Raw genomic sequence first — 23,174 nt, 5'->3', positions numbered from 1 at the left:
CGATAGGGATCCCACCAAGAACCAAACCACATACCATAGAGATCACTCCACCCACACTAAGGACCAAACCAAACAACCCTCTCACCCTAGATTCCCCCCCACCCACCATAAGGAACAAACCAGTCACTCTACCACAGATCAGAAGACCCCACAGCACCTGAACCAAACACACACACCCCCTGCACACCCCTCCACTCCACCTCCCTCCCGCACCATCCCCGACTGGGCCCTGACCTCCCAGACCCCCCTGCCCGAGGGGGAGGAGTTTGTGGATTATGACCAGGCGATTGGTCCGCCTCTGCTAGAGGCCGGCCCCCATGCTCCTGAAGAACCTCAGTCCACATACCAGCCTGAAACAGGAACTGACTACTATATCGTGGACCAGACTGTCGATGTCAGAGGTAGGTGTAAATCTCAGAGTCTATTCAGTGGTTTAACAATGGGTTGGTGATGTCATCAAGGCCGCTGTCTTCTCTGCTCTCATGGTTGTTGTTGAATGTTGATGATGATAATAATGTTGATGATGATGATGATGCTGATGTTATTGATGACGATGATGTTGATCATGGTGTTGATGGCCTCGCTATGACGATGATGATGATGATATATATATGTGTGTGTCTCAGGACTGCAGCAGTGCATAGTGAATGTGTGTTTGAACAAAGCATCCTGCTACCAGAGAGGCAGAGCCAGCATCTGTGTGTGTCCACCTGGATACACTGGACAGCGCTGCGAGACAGGTACACACACACACACACACACACACACACACACACACACACACACACACACACACACACACACACACACACACACACACACACACAGATATCATATTGTCTCTGTTATTTGTGTAGATGTTGATGAGTGCCAGTCCAACCCATGTCGTAATGGAGCCACCTGTATGGACGGAGTCAACTCCTTCACCTGTGTGTGTCTACCCAGCTACACAGGACAGCTCTGTGAACAAGGTAACACACACACACACCGACTATTTGCATTGTGTCCCCCCCCAACCCTTCTTTTACACTGCCGCTACTCTCTGTTTATCATATATGCATAGTCACTTTAACCATATCTACATGTACATACTACCTCAATCAGCCTGACTAACCGGTGTCTGTATGTAGCCTTGTTACTGTTATTTTCAAATGTCTTTTTACTGTTGTTTTATTTCTTTACTTACACACACATACCTTTTTTTCGCACTATTGGTGCATTTCACTGTTGTATTCGGTGCACGTGACAAATAAACTTTGATTTGATTTGACCTATGCAGCTGCTTTAAAACACTAAAATAAAGGCTTTTACAAAAAAGAGACAGCATTTCAAGACTGACTGTTACACCCAAACCAGGATCCACACCAGGTGCCAGACCAGGAACCATGCCAACCCAGGCAGGAGTGACTGTAGGAGACCACGTTGGACATCACACAGACTCTTCTACACAGCACAGAGACCACTCCCGCCAACCTGCCACACAGGAGAAAGATCACTCCACAGACACTAAGGATCGATCCAAGTACCCCCCTACACAAACCACCCAGCGTCCAACACACGATAGGGATCCCACCAAGAACCAAACCACATACCATAGAGATCACTCCACCCACACTAAGGACCAAACCAAACAACCCTCTCACCCTAGATCCCCCCCCACCCACCATAAGGAACAAACCAGTCACTCTACCACAGATCAGAAGACCCCACAGCACCTGAACCAAACACACACACCCACTGCACACCCCTCCACTCCACCTCCCTCCCGCACCATCCCCGACTGGGCCCTGACCTCCCAGACCCCCCTGCCCGAGGGGGAGGAGTTTGTGGATTATGACCAGGTGATTGGTCCTCCTCTGCTGGAGGCCGGCCCCCATGCTCCTGAAGAACCTCAGTCCACATACCAGCCTGAAACAGGAACTGACTACTACATCGTGGACCAGACTGTCGATGTCAGAGGTAGGTGTAAATCTCAGAGTCTATTCAGTGGTTTAACAATGGGTTGGTGATGTCATCATGGCCGCTGTCTTCTCTGCTCTCATGGTTGTTGTTGAATGTTGATGATGATAATAATGTTCTTGACGATGATGATGCTGATGTTATTGATGACGATGATGTTGATCATGGTGTTGATGGCCTCGCTATGATGATGATGATGATGATATATATATGTGTGTGTGTCTCAGGACTGCCGCAGTGCACAGTGAATGTGTGTTTGAACAAAGCATCCTGCTACCAGAGAGGCAGAGCCAGCATCTGTGTGTGTCCACCTGGATACACTGGACTGCGCTGCGAGACAGGTACACACACACACACACACACACACACACACACACACACACACACACACACACACACACACACACACACACACACACACACACACACACACACACACACACACACACACACACACACACAGAGATATCATATTGTCTCTGTTATTTGTGTAGATGTTGATGAGTGCCAGTCCAACCCATGTCGTAATGGAGCCACCTGTATGGACGGAGTCAACTCCTTCACCTGTTTGTGTCTACCCAGCTACACAGGACAGCTCTGTGAACAAGGTAACACACACACACACCGGTGCAGCTGCTTTAAAACCCTAATCAAGGCTTTTACAAAAAAGAGACAGCCTTTCAAGCCAACTCACAGTTCTGTCCAAATGTGGTAAATAATTCTGTGGAATAGTGGAACTGCCAGCTCTTGGTCATATTTAGTCAGTAGACAGACTACATTCTCTGGTTCAGGCTGGGAAACCAATGTGACTACATCTGTGTCTGATGGGAACACACACACACACACACACACACACACACACACACACACACACACAGTGAGTCATGTCTCTGCTCCCTGCATATCCCCTGATACTGGGCGTTAGATCCACAGTCCACACTTGATTAGTTCCAGGTCCACTGCCAGTATTGCTACTATTATTCAACAACTAACCTACACACACATTGGCTCACGTGCACACACACTTACTGTACATACATGCATTGTGCACATTCACACTCTTACTGTCTGCACAGTGCATATACACAAATATCATGCAAAACAAAATGTGTGTGTGCTTAGCGAGGGAAGAGTGTATGATAAGTTAATGAAGTTGATCTGAAGTTTGCTGCTGATAGACAGCCTGAGGTCCTGGGTAAAGAGTTCATAACCCCCCACCTAACACACACACATACACAGACACACACACACACACACTCTCTGTCTCTCTCTCTCTCCGTCGCTCTCTGTCTCTCTTTCTCTGTCTCTCTCTCTCACTCTCCCTCTCTCTCTCCCTCTGTCTCTCTCTCTCTCTCCCTCTGTCTCTCTCTCTCTCTCTCTCTCTCTCTCTGTCTCTCTCTCTCTCTCTCTCTCTCTGTCTCTCTCTCTCTCTCTGTCTCTCTCTCCCTCGGTCTCTCTCTCTCTCTCTCTCTCTCTCTCTCTCTCTCTCTCTCTCTCTCTCTCTCTCTCTCTCTCTCTCTCTCTCTGTCTCTCTTTCTCTGTCTACCAGTCTTGGTTCAGCCCTTTATAAGGTTAAATACCATATATGGGTTGTATGTTTCTCTAGTAATTCCAACCCATTATAATAAATGACATCACAAAGGCCTGCTTATTCAGCCGGTATGGTATGAATGGAACTGGTCATTCCCTAGCGATGAATATAACATCAATTCTTGTGGGAAACAAGCATAACATACTCGAGAAATTAAAATAGTTTTTTTAACAGATTGGCATTCGCCATATCAATTTTCTCATCAATACATTTTTCGTAACCTATTGAACTTCAACATTCAACATTCCAGAGTAGAACGCACAGAATAAACTTCCAGAATGATGGAACTACTCTAAACAACTATTCCGACTTCTTGTTCTACGAGAACAGCTCACCAGGGATTCATGTTGTGAATGGTGACCTCATCCAAGCCAGCAGGGCGCCGGATCATGGTGTTCTGACGTACACTACACAGCCAAAAGATTGTGGACACCTTCTCGTCGAACATCTCATTCCAAAATCATGGCCGTTAATATGGAGTTGGTCCCCCCCTTTGCTGCTATAACAGCCTCCACTCTTCTGGGAAGGGTTTTCACTAGATGTTGGAACATTGCTGCAGGGACTTGTTTCCATTCAGCCATAAGCGCATCAGTGAGGTCGCGCACTGATGTTGGGCGATTAGGCCTGGCTCACAGTCGGCGTTCCAATTCATCCCCAAGGTGTTTGATGGGGTTGAGGTCAGGGCTCTGTGCAGGCCAGTCAAGTTCTTCCACACCGATCTCCACAAACCATTTTTGTATGGACCTCGCTTTGTGCACGGGGACATTGTCAGGCGGAAACAGGAAAGGGCCTTCCCCAAACCGTTGCCGCGAAGTTGGAAGCACAGATTCGTCTAGAATGTCATTATATGATGTAGCGTTAAGATTTCCCTTCACTGGAACTAAGGGGCCCGAACCATGAACAACAGCCCCAGACCATTATTCCTCCTCCACCAAACTTTATTGTTGGCACTATGCATTGGGGCATCCGCCAAACCCAGATTGTCCGTTGGAATACCAGCGTGATAAATCACTCCAGAGAACGCGTTTCCACTGCTCCAGAATCCAATGGCTGTGAGCTTCACACCTCTCCAGCCGATGCTTGGTATAGCGCATGGTGATCTTAGGCTTGTGTGCAGCTGCTCAGCCATGGAAACCCATTTCACGAAGCTCCCAACGAACAGTTCTTGTGCTGACGTTGCTTCCAAAGGCAGTTTGGAACTCGGTAGTGAGTGTTGCAACCGAGGACAGACGACTTTTACGTGCTACTCGCTTCAGCACTCGGCGGTCCCATTCTGTGAGCTTGTGTGGCCTTGACATTTCCACTTCACAATAACAGCACTTACAGTTGACCGGGGGGCAGCTCTAGCAGGGCAGACATTTGACGAACTGACTTGTTGGAAAGGTGGCATCCTATTGACAGTGCCACATTGAAAGTCACTGAGCTCTTCAGTACGGCCATTCAACTGCCTGTGTTTGTCTATGGAGTTTGCATGTGTGCTCGATTTTATACACCTGTCAGCAACGGGTGTGGCTAAAATAGCCAAATCTATTCATTTGAAGGTGCGTCCACATACTTTTGGCCATATAGTGTAGCATTGTGGGCACACTGGCATGCATTCCATGACCAAATCTAACCAAGTCCAACATTAACAAAGAGGGTTCACTATGGCGCTACAGTCCCTTTGTGCAGTAGCATGCCCTTCTGTACTCATCTATTGACTGGCCTAACACAGGCGGGTTCAATGTGCGTGAGTCCATGACAGCGAGGTAAGCTTGCGTGTTTGGCCTAGAGAATAGGTACGTGTGAGTGTTTCGAAACAGGCTAATGAGTTTCAACTGTGAGCCTAAGAGTCTGTGAGCTCATTCAGCCAGCTGGAGCTCTCTCTCTGTCTCTCTCTCTCTCTCTCTGTCTCTCTGTCTCTCTCTCTCGCTCTCTGTTTCTCTCTCTCTCTCTCTCTCTCTCTGTCTCTCTGTCTCTCTCTCTCGCTCTCGGTTTCTCTGTCTCTCTCTCTCTCTCTGTCTCTCTCTCTGTCTCTCTCTCTCTCTGTCTCTTTCTCTGTCCCTCTCTCTCTCTCTCTCTCTCTCTCTGTCTCTCTGTCTCTCTCTCTCTGTCTCGCTCTCTCTCTCTCTGTCTCTCTCTCTCTCTCTCTCTCTCTGTCTCTCTCTCTCTGTCTCTGTCTCTCTGTCTCTCTCTCTCTCTCTCTGTGTGTCTCTCTGTCTCTCTCTCTCTCTCTTTCTGTCTCTCTCTGTCTCTCTCTCTCTCTCTGTCTCTCTGTCAATTCAATTCAATTCAATTCAATTGACTTTATTGACATGGCAAGTTCATTATTACTTACATTGTCAAAGTATACATATCGAAAAATAAAAATCAAATATATATGTATATATATACAAAATATATATAGATTTATATATAAATAAATGGTGGGACCAACAGTAATAATACTAGTAGTAGTGGACATGGGATCACCATTAACAACAACTACAACAACAATATTAATCAGAACAATACATTAAATCAATGGTAGTAGAACCGTGTCAACATGACTTGAGAAGACATATGACCTGGTATGAAAGACAAAACAAAACTAAGCTAAATGGGATTTTTCACTGGCTGTCCCTCAGGTTGTGGCAGGAGGACACATATTTGGCTGCCAAAACTGCACATTTAGGCTTTTCACCCAATAAATATTTGATTTTTTCTTCATCTTTTATAGTTTCAAATTCTTTGAATTGAGTTATAATTTTGGGAAAGAGATATGCTCTTAGGTCTGAGTATTTGTCACAGTGTAGTAGGAAATGCACCTCTGTCTCTACCTCTCCCCTGGAGCAGAGTGAGCACAGCCTGTCCTCTCTGGGCAGCCAGGTTTGTCTGTGACGACCGGTCTCTATAGCAAGACGGTGCTCACTGAGTCTGTACCTAGTCAATGTTTTCCTCAGTTTTCTATCAGTCACAGTGGTCAGATAGTCTGCCACCATGTACTGTCTGTTTAGAGCCAAATAGCATTGAAGTTTACTTTGATTTTTTGTGGTGTCTTTCCAATAGGTGATATATTTTTCTTTTTGTTTTGTGATGATTTGGTTGGGCCAGATTTTCTGAGGGCTGTCCCGAGGCTCTATGGGGTTGGTTTGGGTTGGTGAACTGAGCCTCAGAACCAGCTGGCTGAGGGGACTCTTCTCTGGTTTCATCTCTTGACATTGTAGAGCTGTGTGATGGAATGTTTTAGGGTCACTTGTTTTTAGATGGTTGTAAAATTTGATGGCTCTTTTTTCTATTCGAATGAGGAGGGGGTATTGGCCCAATTCTGCCCTACATGCGTTATTTGGAGTTTTTCTTTGTACTTGCAATACAGTCTTGCAAAACTCTGCATGCAATATTTCAGTTGGATGTTTGTCCCATTTGGTGAATTCATTATTAGAGAGTGGACCCCATACTTCACTGCCATATAGAGCAATTGGTTCTATAACTGATTGAAAAATTTTGAGCCAGATTCTAATTGGAATTTCAATTTTGATGTTCCTTTTAATGGCATAGAATGCTCTTCTTGCTTTGTCTCTCAGCTCATTCACAGCCATGTGAAAGCTACCTGTGTTGCTCATATTTAGTCCTAGATATGTGTAGTTTTTGGTGTGTTCTAATAGAACTGTGTCCAAATAGAATTTATATTTGTCATCCTTATTTCCCGACCTTTTTTGGAATATCATTATATTAGTTTTTTTTAGGTTAACGGTCAGAGCCCAGGTCTGACAGAACCTGTGAAGACGATCTAGGTGCTGCTGTAACCCCTCTTTAGTGGGAGACAGCAGCACCAGGTCATCTGCGTACAGCAGACACTTTATTTCAGTGTTGTGTAGGGTGAGACCAGGTGCTGCCGATTCTTCTAATGTTTTTGCCAATTCATTAATGTAGATGTTAAATAATGTTGGACTTATTGGGCAGCCCTGTTTCACTCCCCGCCCCTGAGAGAAGAAGTCTGTTTGCTTGTTGCCAATTTTAACCGCACATTTGTTTTTAGTGTACATTGATTTAATAAAATCATATGTTTTCCCTCCAATACCACTTTCTATTAGTTTATAAAAAAGACCTTCGTGCCAAATTGAATCAAATGCTTTCTTGAAATCTACAAAACACGAGTAGATTTTGCCTTTGTTTTGGTTAACTTGTTTATCAATTAGAGTGTGGAGGGTGTAAATGTGGTCTGTTGTACGATAATTTTTTAGAAATCCAATCTGGCTTCTGCTCAGGACGTTGTGTTCGTCAAGGAAATGATGTAGTCTGCTATTTATAATACTGCAGAGAATTTTCCCCAAGTTGCTGTTAACGCAAATTCCTCTGTAATTATTTGGGTCAAATTTGTCTCCATTTTTATAGATTGGTGTGATCAATCCCTGGTTCCAAATATCGGGGAAAATACCTGCAGTGAGGATAATGTTGAAGAGTTTGAGTATAGCCAATTTGAATTTGTGGTCTGTATATTTGATCATTTCATTTAAAATACCATCAGCACCACAGGCCTTTTTGGGTTGGAGATTGCATAGTTTTTCCAATAATTCTTCTTCTGTAATTGGGGTATCTACAGGATTCTGATAGTCTTTGACTGCTAATTCAAGGATTTGTAATTTTTCTTGTATATCTTTTTGTTCTGGGCTCTTTGTTATATTGCTGTAGAGGTTTGCAAAGTGATTTCTCCACATATCCCCATTTTGGATAGCCAATTCCTCATGATGAGGTTTGTTTAATTTATTCCAATTCTCCCAGAAGTGGTTTGATTCTATGGATTCCTCAATTCCAACCAGTTGATTTCTAATGTGCTGTTCCTTTTTTGTTCTTAGGGTGCGTTTGTATTGCTTCAGTGTTTCCCCATATTGAAGGCGTATATTTTTGTTGTCTGGTTCTCTGTGTTTTTGATTAGATATATTTCTCAATGACTTTCTTAGATTTTTGCAATCATTATCAAACCATTTTTCATTATCTGTTATTTTTGGTTTGCTCTTATGCTTCTTTAGATTAGCCAAGGAGGCTAATTTGTCAAATATAAAGTTTATGTTTCTAACGGCCAAATTTACACCTTCATTGCTGAAGGAGAATGTTAAAGCTAAAAAGTTGTCCAGGAGAGATTGTATTTTTTGGCTACTAATTGCTTTTTGGTAGATGTCTGTACTGTTTGCACTCCATCTATAGGCTTGTTTAGTACCATGTAATTTATTGGGTCGTGATGCTTCATGGTTGGGTTCTGCTCTTCTCAGATACACTGTGATTTTACTGTGGTCTGAGAGAGGTGTTAGTGGGCTGACTGTGAAGGCTCTGAGAGACTCTGGGTTTAGGTCGGTGAGGAAGTAGTCTACAGTGCTGCTGCCAAGGGATGAGCTGTAAGTGTACCTACCAAAAGAGTCTCCTCTCAGCCTGCCATTGACTATGTACAGACCCAGTGTTCGACAGAGCCTCAGGAGCTGTACTCCGTTTTTGTTTTTCACTTTGTCATAGTTGTTTCTGTGGGGGTATGTGGGGAGGGAAAGGTTATTGCTTCCTGGTAGGTGTTTATCCCCATGACTGTTAATAGTGTCTTGTTCTTCTGCTGTTCTAGCATTCAGGTCTCCACAGACCAGTACGTTGCCTTGGGCCTGAAAGTGACTAATCTCTCCCTCTAGAATGGAGAAGCTCTCTTCGTTGAAGTAGGGTGACTCTGAGGGGGGAATGTATGTGGCACAGAGGAAGACGTTTTTATCTGTCAAGATAGCCTCCTTGTTGATTTTTAACCAGATAAAGAATTCTCCTGTTTTGATCAATTCGATTGAATTAATTAGTTCAGATTTATACCATATTAACATTCCCCCTGAGTCTCTGCCCTGTTTGATTCCTTTTAATTTAGTGGATGGTATGATTATCTCCCTATAACCTAGTGGACAGCCAGTGGAAACATCACCTCTGCACCATGTTTCCTGTAGTACTACAATATCAACATCATCAATTTCTTTCAGGAAGTCTGGGTTTCTGCTCTTTAGCCCAAAAGCAGAGGACTTCAATCCTTCAATCCTCTGTCTCTCTCTGTCTCTCTCTCTGTCTCTCTCTGTCTCTCTCTCTGTCTCTCTATGGCTCTCTCTCTCTCTCTCTCTGTCTGTCTGTCTCTCTCTCTCTCTGTCTCTGTCTGTCTGTCTCTCTCTCTCTCTGTCTGTCTGTCTGTCTGTCTCTCTCTTTCTATCTCTCTCTTTTTCTGTCTTACAATTCACCCTTTGTTTTAGTTTCTCTATCTTTCAATTCAATTTCAATTCAATTGACTTTATTGACAATGCAAGTTCATTATTACTTACATTGTCAAAGTATACATATCGAAAAATCAAAATCAAATATATATGTATATATATATATATACAAAATATATATATATTTATATATAAATAAATGGTGGGACCAACAGCAATAATAATAGTAGTAGTGGACATGGGATTACCATTAACAACAACTACAACAACAATATTAATCAGAACAACAATACATTAAAGCAACAGTAGTAGACCAGTGTCAATATGACTTGAGAAGACACATGACCTGGTATGAAAGACAAAACAAAACAAGATGGGAAATATTATCAACATTACTTTGCACTTTTCACTGGCTGTCCCTCAGGTTGTGGCAGGAGGACACATATTTGGCTGCCAAAACTGCGCATTTTGGCTTTTCACCCAATAAATATTAGATTTTTTCTTCATCTTTTATAGTTTCAAATTCTTTGTATTGAATTATAATTTTGGGAAAGAAATATTCTCTTAGGTCTGAGTATTTGTCACAGTGTAATAGGAAATGCAGCTCTGTCTCTACCTCTCCCCTGTAGCAGAGTGAGCACAGCCTGTCCTCTCTGGGCAGCCAGGTTTGTCTGTGACGACCGGTCTCTATAGCCAGACTGTGCTCACTGAGTCTGTACCTAGTCAATGTTTTCCTCAGTTTTCTATCAGTCACAGTGGTCAGATAGTCTGCTACCATGTACTGTCTGTTTAGAGCCAAATAGCATTGAAGTTTACTTAGATTTTTTGTGGTGTCTTTCCAATAGGTGATATTTTTATTTTTGTTTTGTGATGATTTGGTTGGGCCAGATTTTCTGAGGGCTCTCCTGAGGCTCTATGGGGTTGGTTTGAGTTGGTGAACTGAGCCTCAGAACCAGCTGGCTGGTTTCATCATCTGGTTTCATCTCTTGACATTGTAGAGCTGTGTGATGGAATGTTTTGGGGTCTTCCACTCTCTCACTCTGTTTTACCCTCTTTTGCTCTCTGTTTCTCTCTCTCTCTTCGCCTCCAAGTTTGTGTCATTTGTTTTATCTCTGTAGATATTGTTAGTCATTGGTTCATCTCGCCCCCCCCCAGACACAGAGGTGTGTGAATATGGCTGGCAGAAGTTCCAGAGCCATTGTTATAAGCACATCACCCACCGTCGCACCTGGGATGCTGCCGAGAGGGAGTGTCGTCTCCAAGGAGCCCACCTCGTCAGTGTCCTGTCACAGGAGGAGCAGCTGTATGTCAACGGTAAGTCCACCTCCTTTAGGTTCTCATAATTCATAGGTCACAGGCCCAGGTTAGGGTGAGAGGTCAGTAGGTAGAGAGTATGGGGTATAGAGATAATGTGTACGTAGCACTCAATTGTCCATATGAACCTGTTTTTATGAGTCTCTACACAAACTCAGAAAACAAACTGTGAAAGACTGGTGTTTGTGCAACATGCCGCTCAGAAGGCTGGCTGGGGTAAAAACAATACCCGGTTTCTGACTCGTTTACTGGGGATGGTTCATTGTGCAAGGGGGTTGGTGGTTTTTGTATACAGGATGGACTCATTCTATTCCCTAGGGATGATTACCTCTCCTTTTGTCTGTATCGTTTCTCTCTCTCTCTCTCTCTTTCTCTCTCTCTCTCTCTCTCTCTCTCTCTCTCTCTCTCTCTCTCTCTCTCTCTCACACACTCTGTAATCTGTTCTGTAAACATGCCAGCGTTATTGGGTTAGACAGAGGAAGATGGGAAGACAGGAAGGGGGAGGGGAGAAGGGAGGTACAGAGTTCAGGAAAGTGGGAGAGAGGGAGAGGTTGGCAGTGTTTCTGGGCTAAGAAAGCAGTCTTTGGGAACATGAAGCTCGTTATTAACACGTCTTAAAATGTCTTTGTTATTTCCTGTGGTAGAGCTAAAGACAACCAGGTCTAACTTCTGTTTCTAACCCCCAGGTCTGGGCCATGACTACCAGTGGATCGGTCTAAACGACAAGATGTTTGAGAGAGACTTCCGCTGGACTGACGGCAGCATCATGGTAAGACAGGAGAAAATAACCCTGATAAGATATTATATGATAAGGGTGTTACTTATTATTATATATATATACACACACACACACACACACACACACACACACACACACACACACACACACACACACACACACACACACACACACACACACACACACACACACACACACACACACACACTCTGTCCAGCTGTTTTCTCTGTATGACGTCTGGACTGAGATATGGAGGAAGGACAGTGTGTTTGTGTGTGTGTGTGTGTGTGTGTGTGTGTGTGTGTGTGTTTCTGTCCACGCACAGCCATAAGAGAGAGACACAGATGATAATGTTGAAACAATGTTGTTTTATTGGAGTTATCTCTCAGTACTGCGAGACACACCCTTGTTCAGTTCTAGGTGTCATGCGTCACTGTATTGTTGAAGACGTTTGGACCAGGGACACTGTGACAAAAAGAGCCCAGGGAAGAGAGAGGTGATCGACGGGTAGAGATTGGGAGAACTCTTCCTGTCTCCATGTCCATCTGCCTGTTGGTGGTGGTGGGGGGAGTTGGCTAAACGTTTGGGTCAGCTACACATAGAGATTATGGGGCTGGCTCACTTAGATGGAGCGCCCCCAAATGGCTTCTCTGTATATTACAGCCACTGACTAAACTCTATTTGGCAAAAACATCCAAATGAATGACAGATTTCTTAAATGATCTTAGATGAATTCTGACTATTTTGAGGAAGTGCTACGGCGTCCCAAATTGGACAAACAGTACTATTGCCACTTTTTTGTATTTTAAAGGAGTATGCGAGTATTCGGCCAGCCGAACTGAAGCTGACACCTTTACTCCACCTCAGCACGATTCAAATCCAATCCAATTTCATTTGTCACATGCTTCGTAAACAACAGGTGTAGACTAACAGTGAAATGCTTTCTTACGGGCCCTTCCCAACAATGCAAAGAGAAAGAGAATAATGGAGAAATAAGAGAACATTTGAACATGCAGTAATAATAGATACACAATGAATAACAATAACTTGGCTATATACAAGGGGTACCAGTGCAGAGCCGATGTGCGGGGGTACAAGGTAATTGAGGTAGATACAGTGCAGTCGGAAAGTACTCAGACCCCTTCGCTTTTTCCACATTTTGTTACGTTACAGCCTTATTCTAAAATGGATTAAATTGTATTTTTCGCTAATCAATCTACACACAATACCCCGTAATGACAGAGTGAAAAGAGTTTTTTTAGAAAATGTTGCTAATTTAGTAAAATAAAAAACAGAAATACCTTATTTACATAAGTATTCAGACCCTTTGCTATGAGACTTGAAATTGAGCTCAGGTGCATCCTGTGTCCATTAATCATCCTTCAAATGTTTCTACAACATGATTGGAGTCCACCTGTGGTAAATTCAATTGATTGGACATGATTTGGAAAGGTACACACCTGTCTATATAAGGGCCCACAGTTGACCTTGCATGTCAGAGCAAAAACCAAGCCATGAGGTCGAGGGAATTTTCCGTAGAGCTCCGAGACAGGATTGTGTCGAGGCACAGATTTGGGGAAGGGTACCAAAACATTTCTGCAGCATTGAAGGTCCTCAGGAATACAGTGGCCTCCATCATTCTTAAATGGAAGAAGTTTAGAACCACCAAGATTCTTCCTAGAGCTGGCCACCGGGCCAAACTAAGCAATCGGGGTAGAAGGGCCTTGACCAGGGAGGTGACCAAGAACCCGATGGTCACTCTGACAGAGCTCCAGAGGTCCTCTGTGGAGATGAGAGAACCTTCCACAAGAACAACCATCTCTGCAGCACTCCACCAATCAGGCCTTTATGGTAGAGTGGCCAGACGGAAGCCACACCTCAGTAAAAAGCACATGAGAAAAGTCACCTTAAGGACTCTAAGACCATGAGAAACAAGATTCTCTGGTCTGATGAAACCAAGATTGAACTCTTTGGCCTGAATGCCAAGTGTCACGTCTGGATGAAACCTGGTATCATCCCTGCGGTGAAGCGTGGTGGTGGCGGCAGCATCATGTTGTGGGGATGTTTTTCAGCAGCAGGGACTGGGAGACTAGTCAGGATCGAGGAAAACATGAACAGAGCAAAGTACAGAGAGATCCTTGATGAAAACCTGCTCCAGAGTGCTCAGGACCTCAGACTGGTGTGAAGGTTCACCTTCCAACAGGACAATGAACCTAAGCACTTAGTAAAGACAACTCAGTAGTGGCTTCGGGACAAATACTGAGTTAAGGGTCTTAATACTTATGTAAATGTGATATTTCCGTTTTTTTTAAATACATTTGCAAAAAAATCTAAAAACCTGTTTTTGCTTTGTCATTATGGGGTATTGTGTTTGTAGATAGATGAGGGGGGGAAAAACGATAGTCCCTATCTGGTTAACCATTTAACTCACTTTTTAGCAGTGTTAGGGCTTGGGAGTAGAAGCTGTTCAGGGTCCTGTAGGTTCCAGACTTAGTGTATCGTTACTGCTTGCCATGCGGTAGCAGAGAGAACAGTCTCTGACTTGGGTGGCTGGAGTCTTTGACCATTTTTTTGGGCCTTCTTCTGACACCGCCTGGTATCGAGGTCCTGGATGGCAGGGAGCTTGGCCCCAGTGATGTACTTGGCCCTACGCCGTACCCTCTGTTGCGCCTTGCGGTCGGATGCCATGCAGGTGCCAAACCAAGCAGTGATGCAGCCAGTCAAGATGCTCTCAATGGTGCAGCTGTAGATCTTTTTGAGGATCTATAGTCCCCAATTACTAGCACCCCTGGGTGTACTTGGCATACCCACAGGGGATACTTAAGAAGACTCATGAGACCATAGGCCTACTGGTAAAATGCACATTAGGGGGTACTTCAGGGGTACTCCGGGGCAGAGTAAAATTCAGTTAGTGGTACAGTAATAGATAAGGAACCACTGCAGTAGAAGTCTCCATCAGTGGAGGCTCCTCCTCAGCGGAAGGAGAGATCCATCCTCCTCAGTGAATGTCATGAAATAAAAAATAGTGAAACATGAATAGCGGGGTTCAAAAAGGAACTGTATGTAATGTCCTAATAAATTTGTTGAAATGTATTGTCATCTGGTCCCTATAGCAGCTAGTCATTAATGAGATTTGCGAAGAAGTTACATTAAGATTCCTCCCGTGTTATGTGGTGACTAGCTTATAGGTCAGGTGTAGTCTGATTGAGGATCCTATACTGTATGAGGGCCGTGGGGCCTATCAGAGTAACTGGGATGCAGGAAAGGTGCTAATGAATGTGGCTGCATGTAAAAAGGCCTAAACTTTGGGGAGGATGACAGTGTGTGATTGTATTTGCAGCAATATGAGCACTGGCGTCCCAACCAGCCAGACAGTTTCTTCCAGTCTGGAGAGGACTGTGTGGTGATGATCTGGCACGAGGGAGGACAGTGGAATGACGTACCCTGCAACTATCACCTCACCTTCACCTGCAAGAAGGGCACAGGTAACGCACGCACGCACGCACGCAAACACGCACGCACGCACACGCACACACACACACACACACACACACACACACACACACACACACACACACACACACACACACACACACACACACACACACACACACACACACACACACACACACACACACACACACACACACACACACACACACATACATACATACATACATACATACATACATACATACATACATACCTAACCCCTGTCCTCTCTCCTCCCTCCAGTCTCTTGCAGCCAGCCCCCAGTAGTGAAGGATGCTCGTGTGTTTGGTTCTATGAAGCCTCGTTATGAGATCAACACTCTGATTCGTTACCACTGTAAAAACGGCTTCATACAGAGATACCCCCCCACCATCCGCTGCCGTGACAACGGCCAATGGGACAGCCCCAAGATCACCTGCATGAGCCGTGAGTACTGCCCACTTCATCTGTCTCTGACTACCAGAACTGACTACCCCCCACCCAACTAATCAGGGCCTAGATCCAACAACATTAACAATCTCTTTCTGTTTTTTTCAGCCGCTACCTACCAGAAGTCTTTCGCTTCTAGGAAACACACGGATAATCACAATCATAACCAGAATCAGTACAATCACAATAATCACAACCAGTTCAACTATCAAAACCAACAATACAGCAACCAAAACAATCAAGACCAACGGAAGACCTCCAACCAAAAGCAAAAACAGCAGAGCGAGAGGAGACAGCAACACTAATCTGATCTCTGGTCAGTCCTTAAAAGCGCAGATACGGTTGCAAAATTCCAGGAACTTTCCCCAAATTTCTGGATTTCTGGAAAATGTGGGAATTTCTGAGAAAATATACAGTTATTCTGCATCCCTAATTCCAGAGCAACTCAGATCAGATCACATCCAGCGGGCTAGCTAGAACCCATAGATATACATATATATATATATATATATATATATATATATATATATATATATATATATATATATATATATATATATGTATATGTATGTACATTTGTATGTAAATTTATCTGGATAGCGGCATGGGGGTATTTCACAAGGTTTAGTCATAATCAGCAAGCTAACTCTGATAAAATCTGATAAAACACTTTTCTAGTTTATTAACAGGTGTTATGAACATCGTTACATAGAGGATTGAGTCCCTTTCAAATTCAACAAGGACAAATTTAAGTCTCAGTATATTTATTTAAGTTAGCTGGCTAACTCGATTTTGATCTTGCTTAGTGAAATCCACCCCCAGATCACGTCTATTTCCTCCTACAACCGTGACACACAGTGCCTTAATGGTTAACACAGTGTCCAATGTCCATCTCTAGAACTGGAGAATTTGACCTCTCCTGCTCTAGAGATGGACACATCTCTATCCAGCGCCTTCTGAAACGTTTCCCCTTTACCCTGTTTCTTTACCCCATAGAAACAATCCACTAAAAAGAACAGACATATTTGGCTTACCACCCCAATGGTTTGTTGGTGACAAGTTTGCATTATTCACATGAAAGAGCCCATTAAGTTAAATGAACATGAATTATTACATTTTCCAATATTTGCAAGGTTTTTTCTTCTTCTCTCTCACAGAATGTGAGACGAAGAGTCACTCGTTTATCACAGTCTTCGGTCTGTCACTTCATTTGAAAGTCACTATGAAGTGAAATCTGTCTCATTAATGACTGTTACCATACGGTGCGTACAGTAGAACTCACATCAGGAGAGAGATCAGTCAGTTCCTTATAGGAGAGAGGACGTGACGAGAGGTCCCGTATCAGACGGCGTCTGTGATAGGTCACCTCCGGCAGTGGCTCTCCAGCACATACAAACGCATCCGCGATATCTTCTTCTTAAAGGCAATGGCTTTAAAAGGGAATGGGCTTCTTACGCTTAACCAATTTTGTTATTGTTATGTATGCAATGGTAGAGAGAAGAGAGAGTGTAATGAATGTCAGGTCTGTAGGTGGGAAAAGTTTTGTATAAGAAGCTGTAGCCGTTTAATTTATTGCATATGTTACACCTATACACGGCCTGTGATACTGTTCAAGGTCATTAGAACTGAAGTGGCTATTATAAGGGTGACTTATTTGGATGTTTCCAGAAATCTGCCTTGCATAGAAAGGACATTGTCTTACATTATGTTGCCTTCACATATTCTGTTTAGTAAAGTTCTACCATCCAGATATCTGAGCTGTGATGGCGCTGTTCAGGGGGATGACTTGTACCTGCGAGTCACCACAAACTGCTCTCAACAGAACCGACTTTGAGAAACATTCAGAGGCACTTGAACTATGACCATTTATTCAGAAATGCCACACATAATGATTCTCCCCTGAGGACAGAAATGACTGGGTGAAGAAACAGCATTGAAAGTTGGTAGCCTAGTGTCTCTGTTCTTCGTTAGGATTCTGGTACATGTGTCTTATTGGTTTTCTGCTTCCATCCATTCTGTTTGCTCTCCATGTATGTGTTTTATCATAGTGTTTTATCATCCAAATATGTGTGTTTCTACCCCAGAGAGCGTGGGGTATGCTGTATCGGGGGGAGGCAGAGCGAATGTGAATACTTTATCCGTTTTTATGTTCTTGTACCTGTTGTGTATGTCACCAAAAACTCACTAATACTGTACCTATACACCATCCTGTGCTCCATCTCACCTTGCGCTGACTGTGCAATAAAAATAAACACGATAACAGATTTTATCCATTGTGTATCAATATTCTCACACTTCGTATCTCAGTGCAGAAGATTATTCAATAAATCCACTTGAGTTTATTGAGAAAGTGTACCAGTTTCTTGACCTGTCATAAGTACTGACTACCAACAGAGGGAGCTTAGAAAGTCTAGTGACTCAGTCAAAAGTTTAACGGTGTGAGTGACGACTGATGACTCATACTCTCCCCCAGTGAAGAAACGAATGGATGGAGGAATGAATGAAAGGATTGAACTGAATAAATGAGTCTATCTTTCCTGTCTGTCAGTCAGTGCAGCCCAACAGCTGCTTGCAGGCTAACTGGGGGATCCTAAAATGGTGCTCTCCTCTGGAAGCCAGCATGAATATATGAACCACTACCAGCAAACCAACGTCTCAACCTCATGCCGTCATCCAGCTCCTAAAACAGTCTGCTGCTTTGACAGACATTTTTCAGTTGCAAGATCAACGAACAGAACAGGAATACCATGAAAAGACCTCTGTGTACTTCTGTAATTCCCCCCAAACTGGCAGGAAAACCCTTACGCAAACGTCCCCACCCTTTGGAAACACGTACATTACTGAGGGCCTGTGTGTGTGTGTGTGTGTGTGTGTGTGCGCGTGCGTGCGTGCGTGAATCACTGAAGGCCTATGTCTTTACACCTGGCAGTCACAGTGTGCTTCAGTCCCAAACCAGCCCCTATCCTCTACCAATAGATACTGTACCTTGGCTCTTACTATAGCCCTTATTCCTACATCACTCAGCAGTGATATACACACAAAGCTGCAAGTCCAGGTATTTTGGTTGTTTCCATGGCAACAATAAGAAGCAAGAAGTCAGGAGTATTTATTTGAATTGTTTTATTTTCCTCTTGACTTTGGGTCCAAAAAGTTCTTAACATAGTTACAAACAGTACTGCAACTGAGTAATGTTGTACGTACACAAAACAGTGTAGGGATAAAAATGATTGCCTTGTTGTAGTTTTTTCTTAACCTTTTGAATGAATTGATACATGACATAGCTCATTCTTAAAATAAGTAATGGGCAGTTCTTGAACCTGCCAAAAAGGTTTTGTTAGTAAAGGTTCACAATGAGTATGTTACTACAGTTGAAGAAAAGCATTGGTGATGCTTTCTGACAGATTTGTAATGTTCTCTGACAGAAGCTCTCTTGTGTTTATCATAATCATTGTTGTGGCTCATGATTCCTGTTTAAAAAGTGTTAATCACTGTGCTTTGCTGACAGGGGAAACAAGTAAGATATACTACCGTTCAAAAGTTTGGGGTCACTTAGAAATGTCCTTGTTTTTGAAAGAAAAGCAAATGTTTTGTTCATTAAAATAACATGAAATTGATCAGAAATACAGTGTAGACATTGTTAATGTTGTAAATGACTATTGTAGCTGGAAATGGCAGATTTTTTATGGAATATCTACATAGGCGTACAAAGGCCAATTATCAGCAACCATCACTCCTGTGTTCCAATGGCACATTGTGTTAGCTAATCCAAGTTTATCATTTTAAAAGGCTAATTGATCCTTAGAAAACCCTTTTGCAATTATGTTAGCACCGCTGAAAACTGTTGTTCTGATTAAAGAAGCTATAAAACGGTCCTTCTTTAGACTAGTTGCGTAACTGGGGCATCAGCATTTGTGGGTTCGATTACAGGCTCAAAATGGCAAGAAACAAATAACTTTCTTCTGAAACTCATCAGTCTATTATTGTTCTGAGAAATGAAGGCTATTCCATGCAAGAAATTGCCAAGAAACTGAAGATCTCGTACAACGCTGTGTATTACTCCCTTCAGAGTACAGTGCAAACTGCCTCTAACCAGAATAGAAAGAGGAGTGGGAGGCCCCAGTGCACAACTGAGCAAGAGGACATGTACATTAGAGTGTCTAGTATGAGAAACAGACGCCTCACAAGTCCTCAACTGGCAGCTTCATTAAATAGCACCCACAAAACACCAGTCTCATCTTCAACAGTGAAGAGGCGACTCCGGGATGCTGTTATTTTAATGGTCAAAAAATGTGCTTTTCTTTCAAAAACAAGGACATTTCTAAGTGACCCCAAATTTTGGAACGGTAGTGTACATATTTTTTTGTACTAACATAGTTTCTGAGGCTAATTTCAATATAAATATATGTGTCTGTCCAGCAGGTCTTTGTGATAACGGTCCATGTTTTTTGCTCCTTCCACTGGCGTTCCTGTACTCACCTCTGAGTACAGTTGTGATAGGACACGGTAGAGCCAAGTCTTGCTAACTCAACAATAAGCTAACTATGTAAGGTTGAGCCAAGTATAGCTAACCTAACACTCAAGGAATGACCTAACATTCTCTTGGAGCCAGCTAGTGTTGCTGTAAGCTCTTGTGCTAGTGTACGTCAGCCCTTGTGTTGTTCTTACATGGGAGTCTCTTACTGTACCTGCAGGAACCAATGGTGTTTTTAAATAGGATGATTATCTGGCCAATTCACTGGGCTAGTCTAGAGTGGGCTGCACTGCTAGTGGTGAGCGAGGGTATCGCAGGCTCTGTGTTCATGCAGATAAATAGATATGCCTGAGCTGTTGGCCTGAGGCTTAGCTTAGCCATGCAGACTAACATGGCATCGTTAGCTAGCTAACAGCTTGTCAGTGCTCAAACAACCAGTTTCACAGATATCACTGGGTCTACTCATTCACTATAAGAAACTATTTGTGTCAAAAATAGCACACAAAAAAAAATATTTTGAAAGAATTGGGATTTACACTGCAAGTGTTGCTTTTGGCTTTCTGCTGTGTATAAAAGCTCAGCGGCATGCCTTGTGTTTCTAAACTAGAGGCTAAGGTGTACATAGAGGCACAGCAACTAGTGTTTAACATACATATTATACTGCAGGTCTGCGTGTCACAGTACTACTCAGTAAGACAACTATTGCCAGGCATTTTGTGTTGCTGCTGAGGACTAAATGCGGTTTACCTTGTCCCTTCTAGGCCACCGTACGTCTTCTGACATAAACAGTGTCCAGTGCAACATTTGTATTTTGGTTTCCTCGTTTGTATGTTTCTGGGGTTAGTTTCGACACTTGAGCCCTGTGACAGTACAGAACTCTGGGATAGCGTAGCGCAGAAAATAAAACAATATTTCTATATCAAAAGACATCCATAAACAGAAATACAATTCTAGATACTCACATTCTAAATATTCATAGTAAAAAAGAAACTAAACAATGCTAATGGTTGGCTTCTCCTTTTTTTATCAACTTCTATGATGAGAATGATGTCTGGTCCACACACATTATTAAATAAACTAGTCAAAATGATGGTGAAATAAATGACACTGTTGTAGCACCCTGCAAAGATGGACAGCAGACTGGATCTTCATTGTGCTGTAGTTGCATTCTATAACGTAATAATAATAGCTTGAGCTACACTATCTTTGCTTTTTGTGTTTGTGTGAATATTGTTGCTCTTTTGTTGTCCTGGGTTTAATTGAACAGAAAAGGTAAGTGCCCAAAGGTATCAGTTCAGTTATCAGAAGCTTTACTGGGTTGTTCTCAGTCCAAGGACTTCCTTCAAGCTATGGTATGCCTCGTCCACTTACAATGTCACTTTGGGACAATGTGACATCATCTGTTTCTCCACCACCATTCCCTCCCTCCCACCAACCCTTTCCCCAAATCCATCCCCCCTTTCTGTCCCTACGTAGAAATAACAGATTAAATAACATATCCCCCATACACTATCAGGTCCCAGATTACAAAAAAACATGGTTTGTTTAAAATGACTCTCACACCTCTCGTTTTACTGTATCTAAAAAGAAAATATCACAGTTTGAATGTTTTATTTAAAATGTTTTATATCAGTAACTTGACCTCCCTCTCTCTTAACTCCTCTTCTCATCTCCCTCTCCATCCTACTCTCTGTAAATGTATTAACTTCTCTAGTGTGTGTGAGTGTGTGTGTAAGCGTATTGGGCTTCTTAGTTGTGGCCCTTGAAGCAGTAGACTCCGTACAGCTTGTGTTTCTTGTCAGGGTAGCCGTTGAACCTCACGGCAGCTTCCGTTGGGCTGCAGCGCCTACGGGGGCGGGTGATGGGGTAACGGACGCTCCCGTCAGCCAACCAGCCAGCGTCACAGCGGTCGTAGCCCAATAGCTTCCAGGCGGCGTACATCTGGCCCACCTTGGCGATCTGAGCGCCGTCCTTCTGACACGCACGCACAGCCTCGTCATATGTAAGCTTGGAGGGGTGGATCAGGTAGTAGAACCGCCCTAAGAGAGGGAGGGAGAGGGTTAGATACACATGTACACACACACACACGCACCCCCCCCCCCCCCCCCCCCCCCCCCCCCGCACCCCCCACACACACACTCACCTTTGTAGTTGGAGGTGAAACAGAACACGTCGTATCTGTTCTTCTCCTTGTCTCTGAGGCCGTAGTTGCGTACCCCGGGGACAGTGTTCTTGCCCCCACAGGGTTCCCTGGGGGTGGTGATGGGGTACTGGACGGATCCGTCACTCAGCCACCCAGCGTTGCACCAGTCCAAACCCCCACGCCACGCCTCGTACAGCTGGTCAAACGACGCCACGATGGAGTCCTGCTCGCGACACGCCCGCTCGGCATCAAAGAAGTTCAGGTTGTAACGACCCAGCCGAGGGAAGTATGGGTAGACGATACCTGGGAGAGAGGGGGAGAGAGAGGGTGGAGAGACAGGAGAGAGAGGGTGAACGAGAGGGAGGAGAGACAGGAGATCATAAAACATCCATTTGCTTTGGGGTTTTATGTACTCATCTTAAACAGGTGGACAACATAACACAAGCTGTAAAAAAAAGATAAACCCCATTAGCTTATAGCATTTGCACAAATCCTACAATTTCTAGTCCATTGTTATGTGTGTGGGTAGCTGTAGCTCCAGATTGATGGTGGCAGTGATAGTTGATCATTCTCATATATAATGGAGCTGGTCTGGCTGGGTGATGCATGGCGTTATACCCTGTTCCTTGGAGGTTTGCCAGGAATGGAAACCTAAATGATGAACTCCATTACTCCGGCCTGACGTGTGTGTGCCCCTGACAGTCCTCCTGGGTAGTATCAGCTCGCAGTGCTATATTTAGCCAGAACCCTGAGCCATTTAGACAAGGACAGGCTCCTACACAGTAAATAGACTTTACCAAAGGACGGTTCTCTCAAAAACGTTGTCAAACAGAGTCCATATCGAATACTAGCTG

The 23,174-nt window shown here is 43.7% G+C and overlaps 2 protein-coding genes across 2 annotated transcripts in view; one reads left to right on the top strand and one right to left on the bottom strand.

Moving 5' to 3' along the window:
- The window catches only part of LOC120021864 (versican core protein-like), a 36,158-nt gene extending 19,974 nt beyond the window's left edge, over nucleotides 1-16,184 (top strand). The window contains exons 8-13 of the mRNA XM_038965709.1: nucleotides 2,454-2,567; nucleotides 10,888-11,046; nucleotides 11,733-11,815; nucleotides 15,126-15,270; nucleotides 15,521-15,703; nucleotides 15,815-16,184. Coding sequence (XP_038821637.1) covers nucleotides 2,454-2,567; nucleotides 10,888-11,046; nucleotides 11,733-11,815; nucleotides 15,126-15,270; nucleotides 15,521-15,703; nucleotides 15,815-16,011 — 881 coding nt within the window. The 3' untranslated portion in view covers nucleotides 16,012-16,184. The remainder of the gene's footprint in view (nucleotides 1-2,453; nucleotides 2,568-10,887; nucleotides 11,047-11,732; nucleotides 11,816-15,125; nucleotides 15,271-15,520; nucleotides 15,704-15,814) is intronic.
- A 3,782-nt stretch (nucleotides 16,185-19,966) lies between these two features.
- The window catches only part of hapln1b (hyaluronan and proteoglycan link protein 1b), a 40,470-nt gene continuing 37,262 nt past the window's right edge, over nucleotides 19,967-23,174 (bottom strand). Inside the window, exons 5-6 of the mRNA XM_038965226.1 lie at nucleotides 22,321-22,623; nucleotides 19,967-22,216 (exon numbers count right to left, since the gene is read on the bottom strand). Coding sequence (XP_038821154.1) covers nucleotides 21,927-22,216; nucleotides 22,321-22,623 — 593 coding nt within the window. The 3' untranslated portion in view covers nucleotides 19,967-21,926. The remainder of the gene's footprint in view (nucleotides 22,217-22,320; nucleotides 22,624-23,174) is intronic.

This window comes from Salvelinus namaycush, chromosome 26 (genome assembly GCF_016432855.1).
Source record: "Salvelinus namaycush isolate Seneca chromosome 26, SaNama_1.0, whole genome shotgun sequence".
Lineage (NCBI taxonomy): Eukaryota > Metazoa > Chordata > Actinopteri > Salmoniformes > Salmonidae > Salvelinus > Salvelinus namaycush.
The sequence above is the reverse complement of the archived record's forward strand: the minus strand, read 5'-3'. Positions and strand labels throughout refer to the sequence as shown.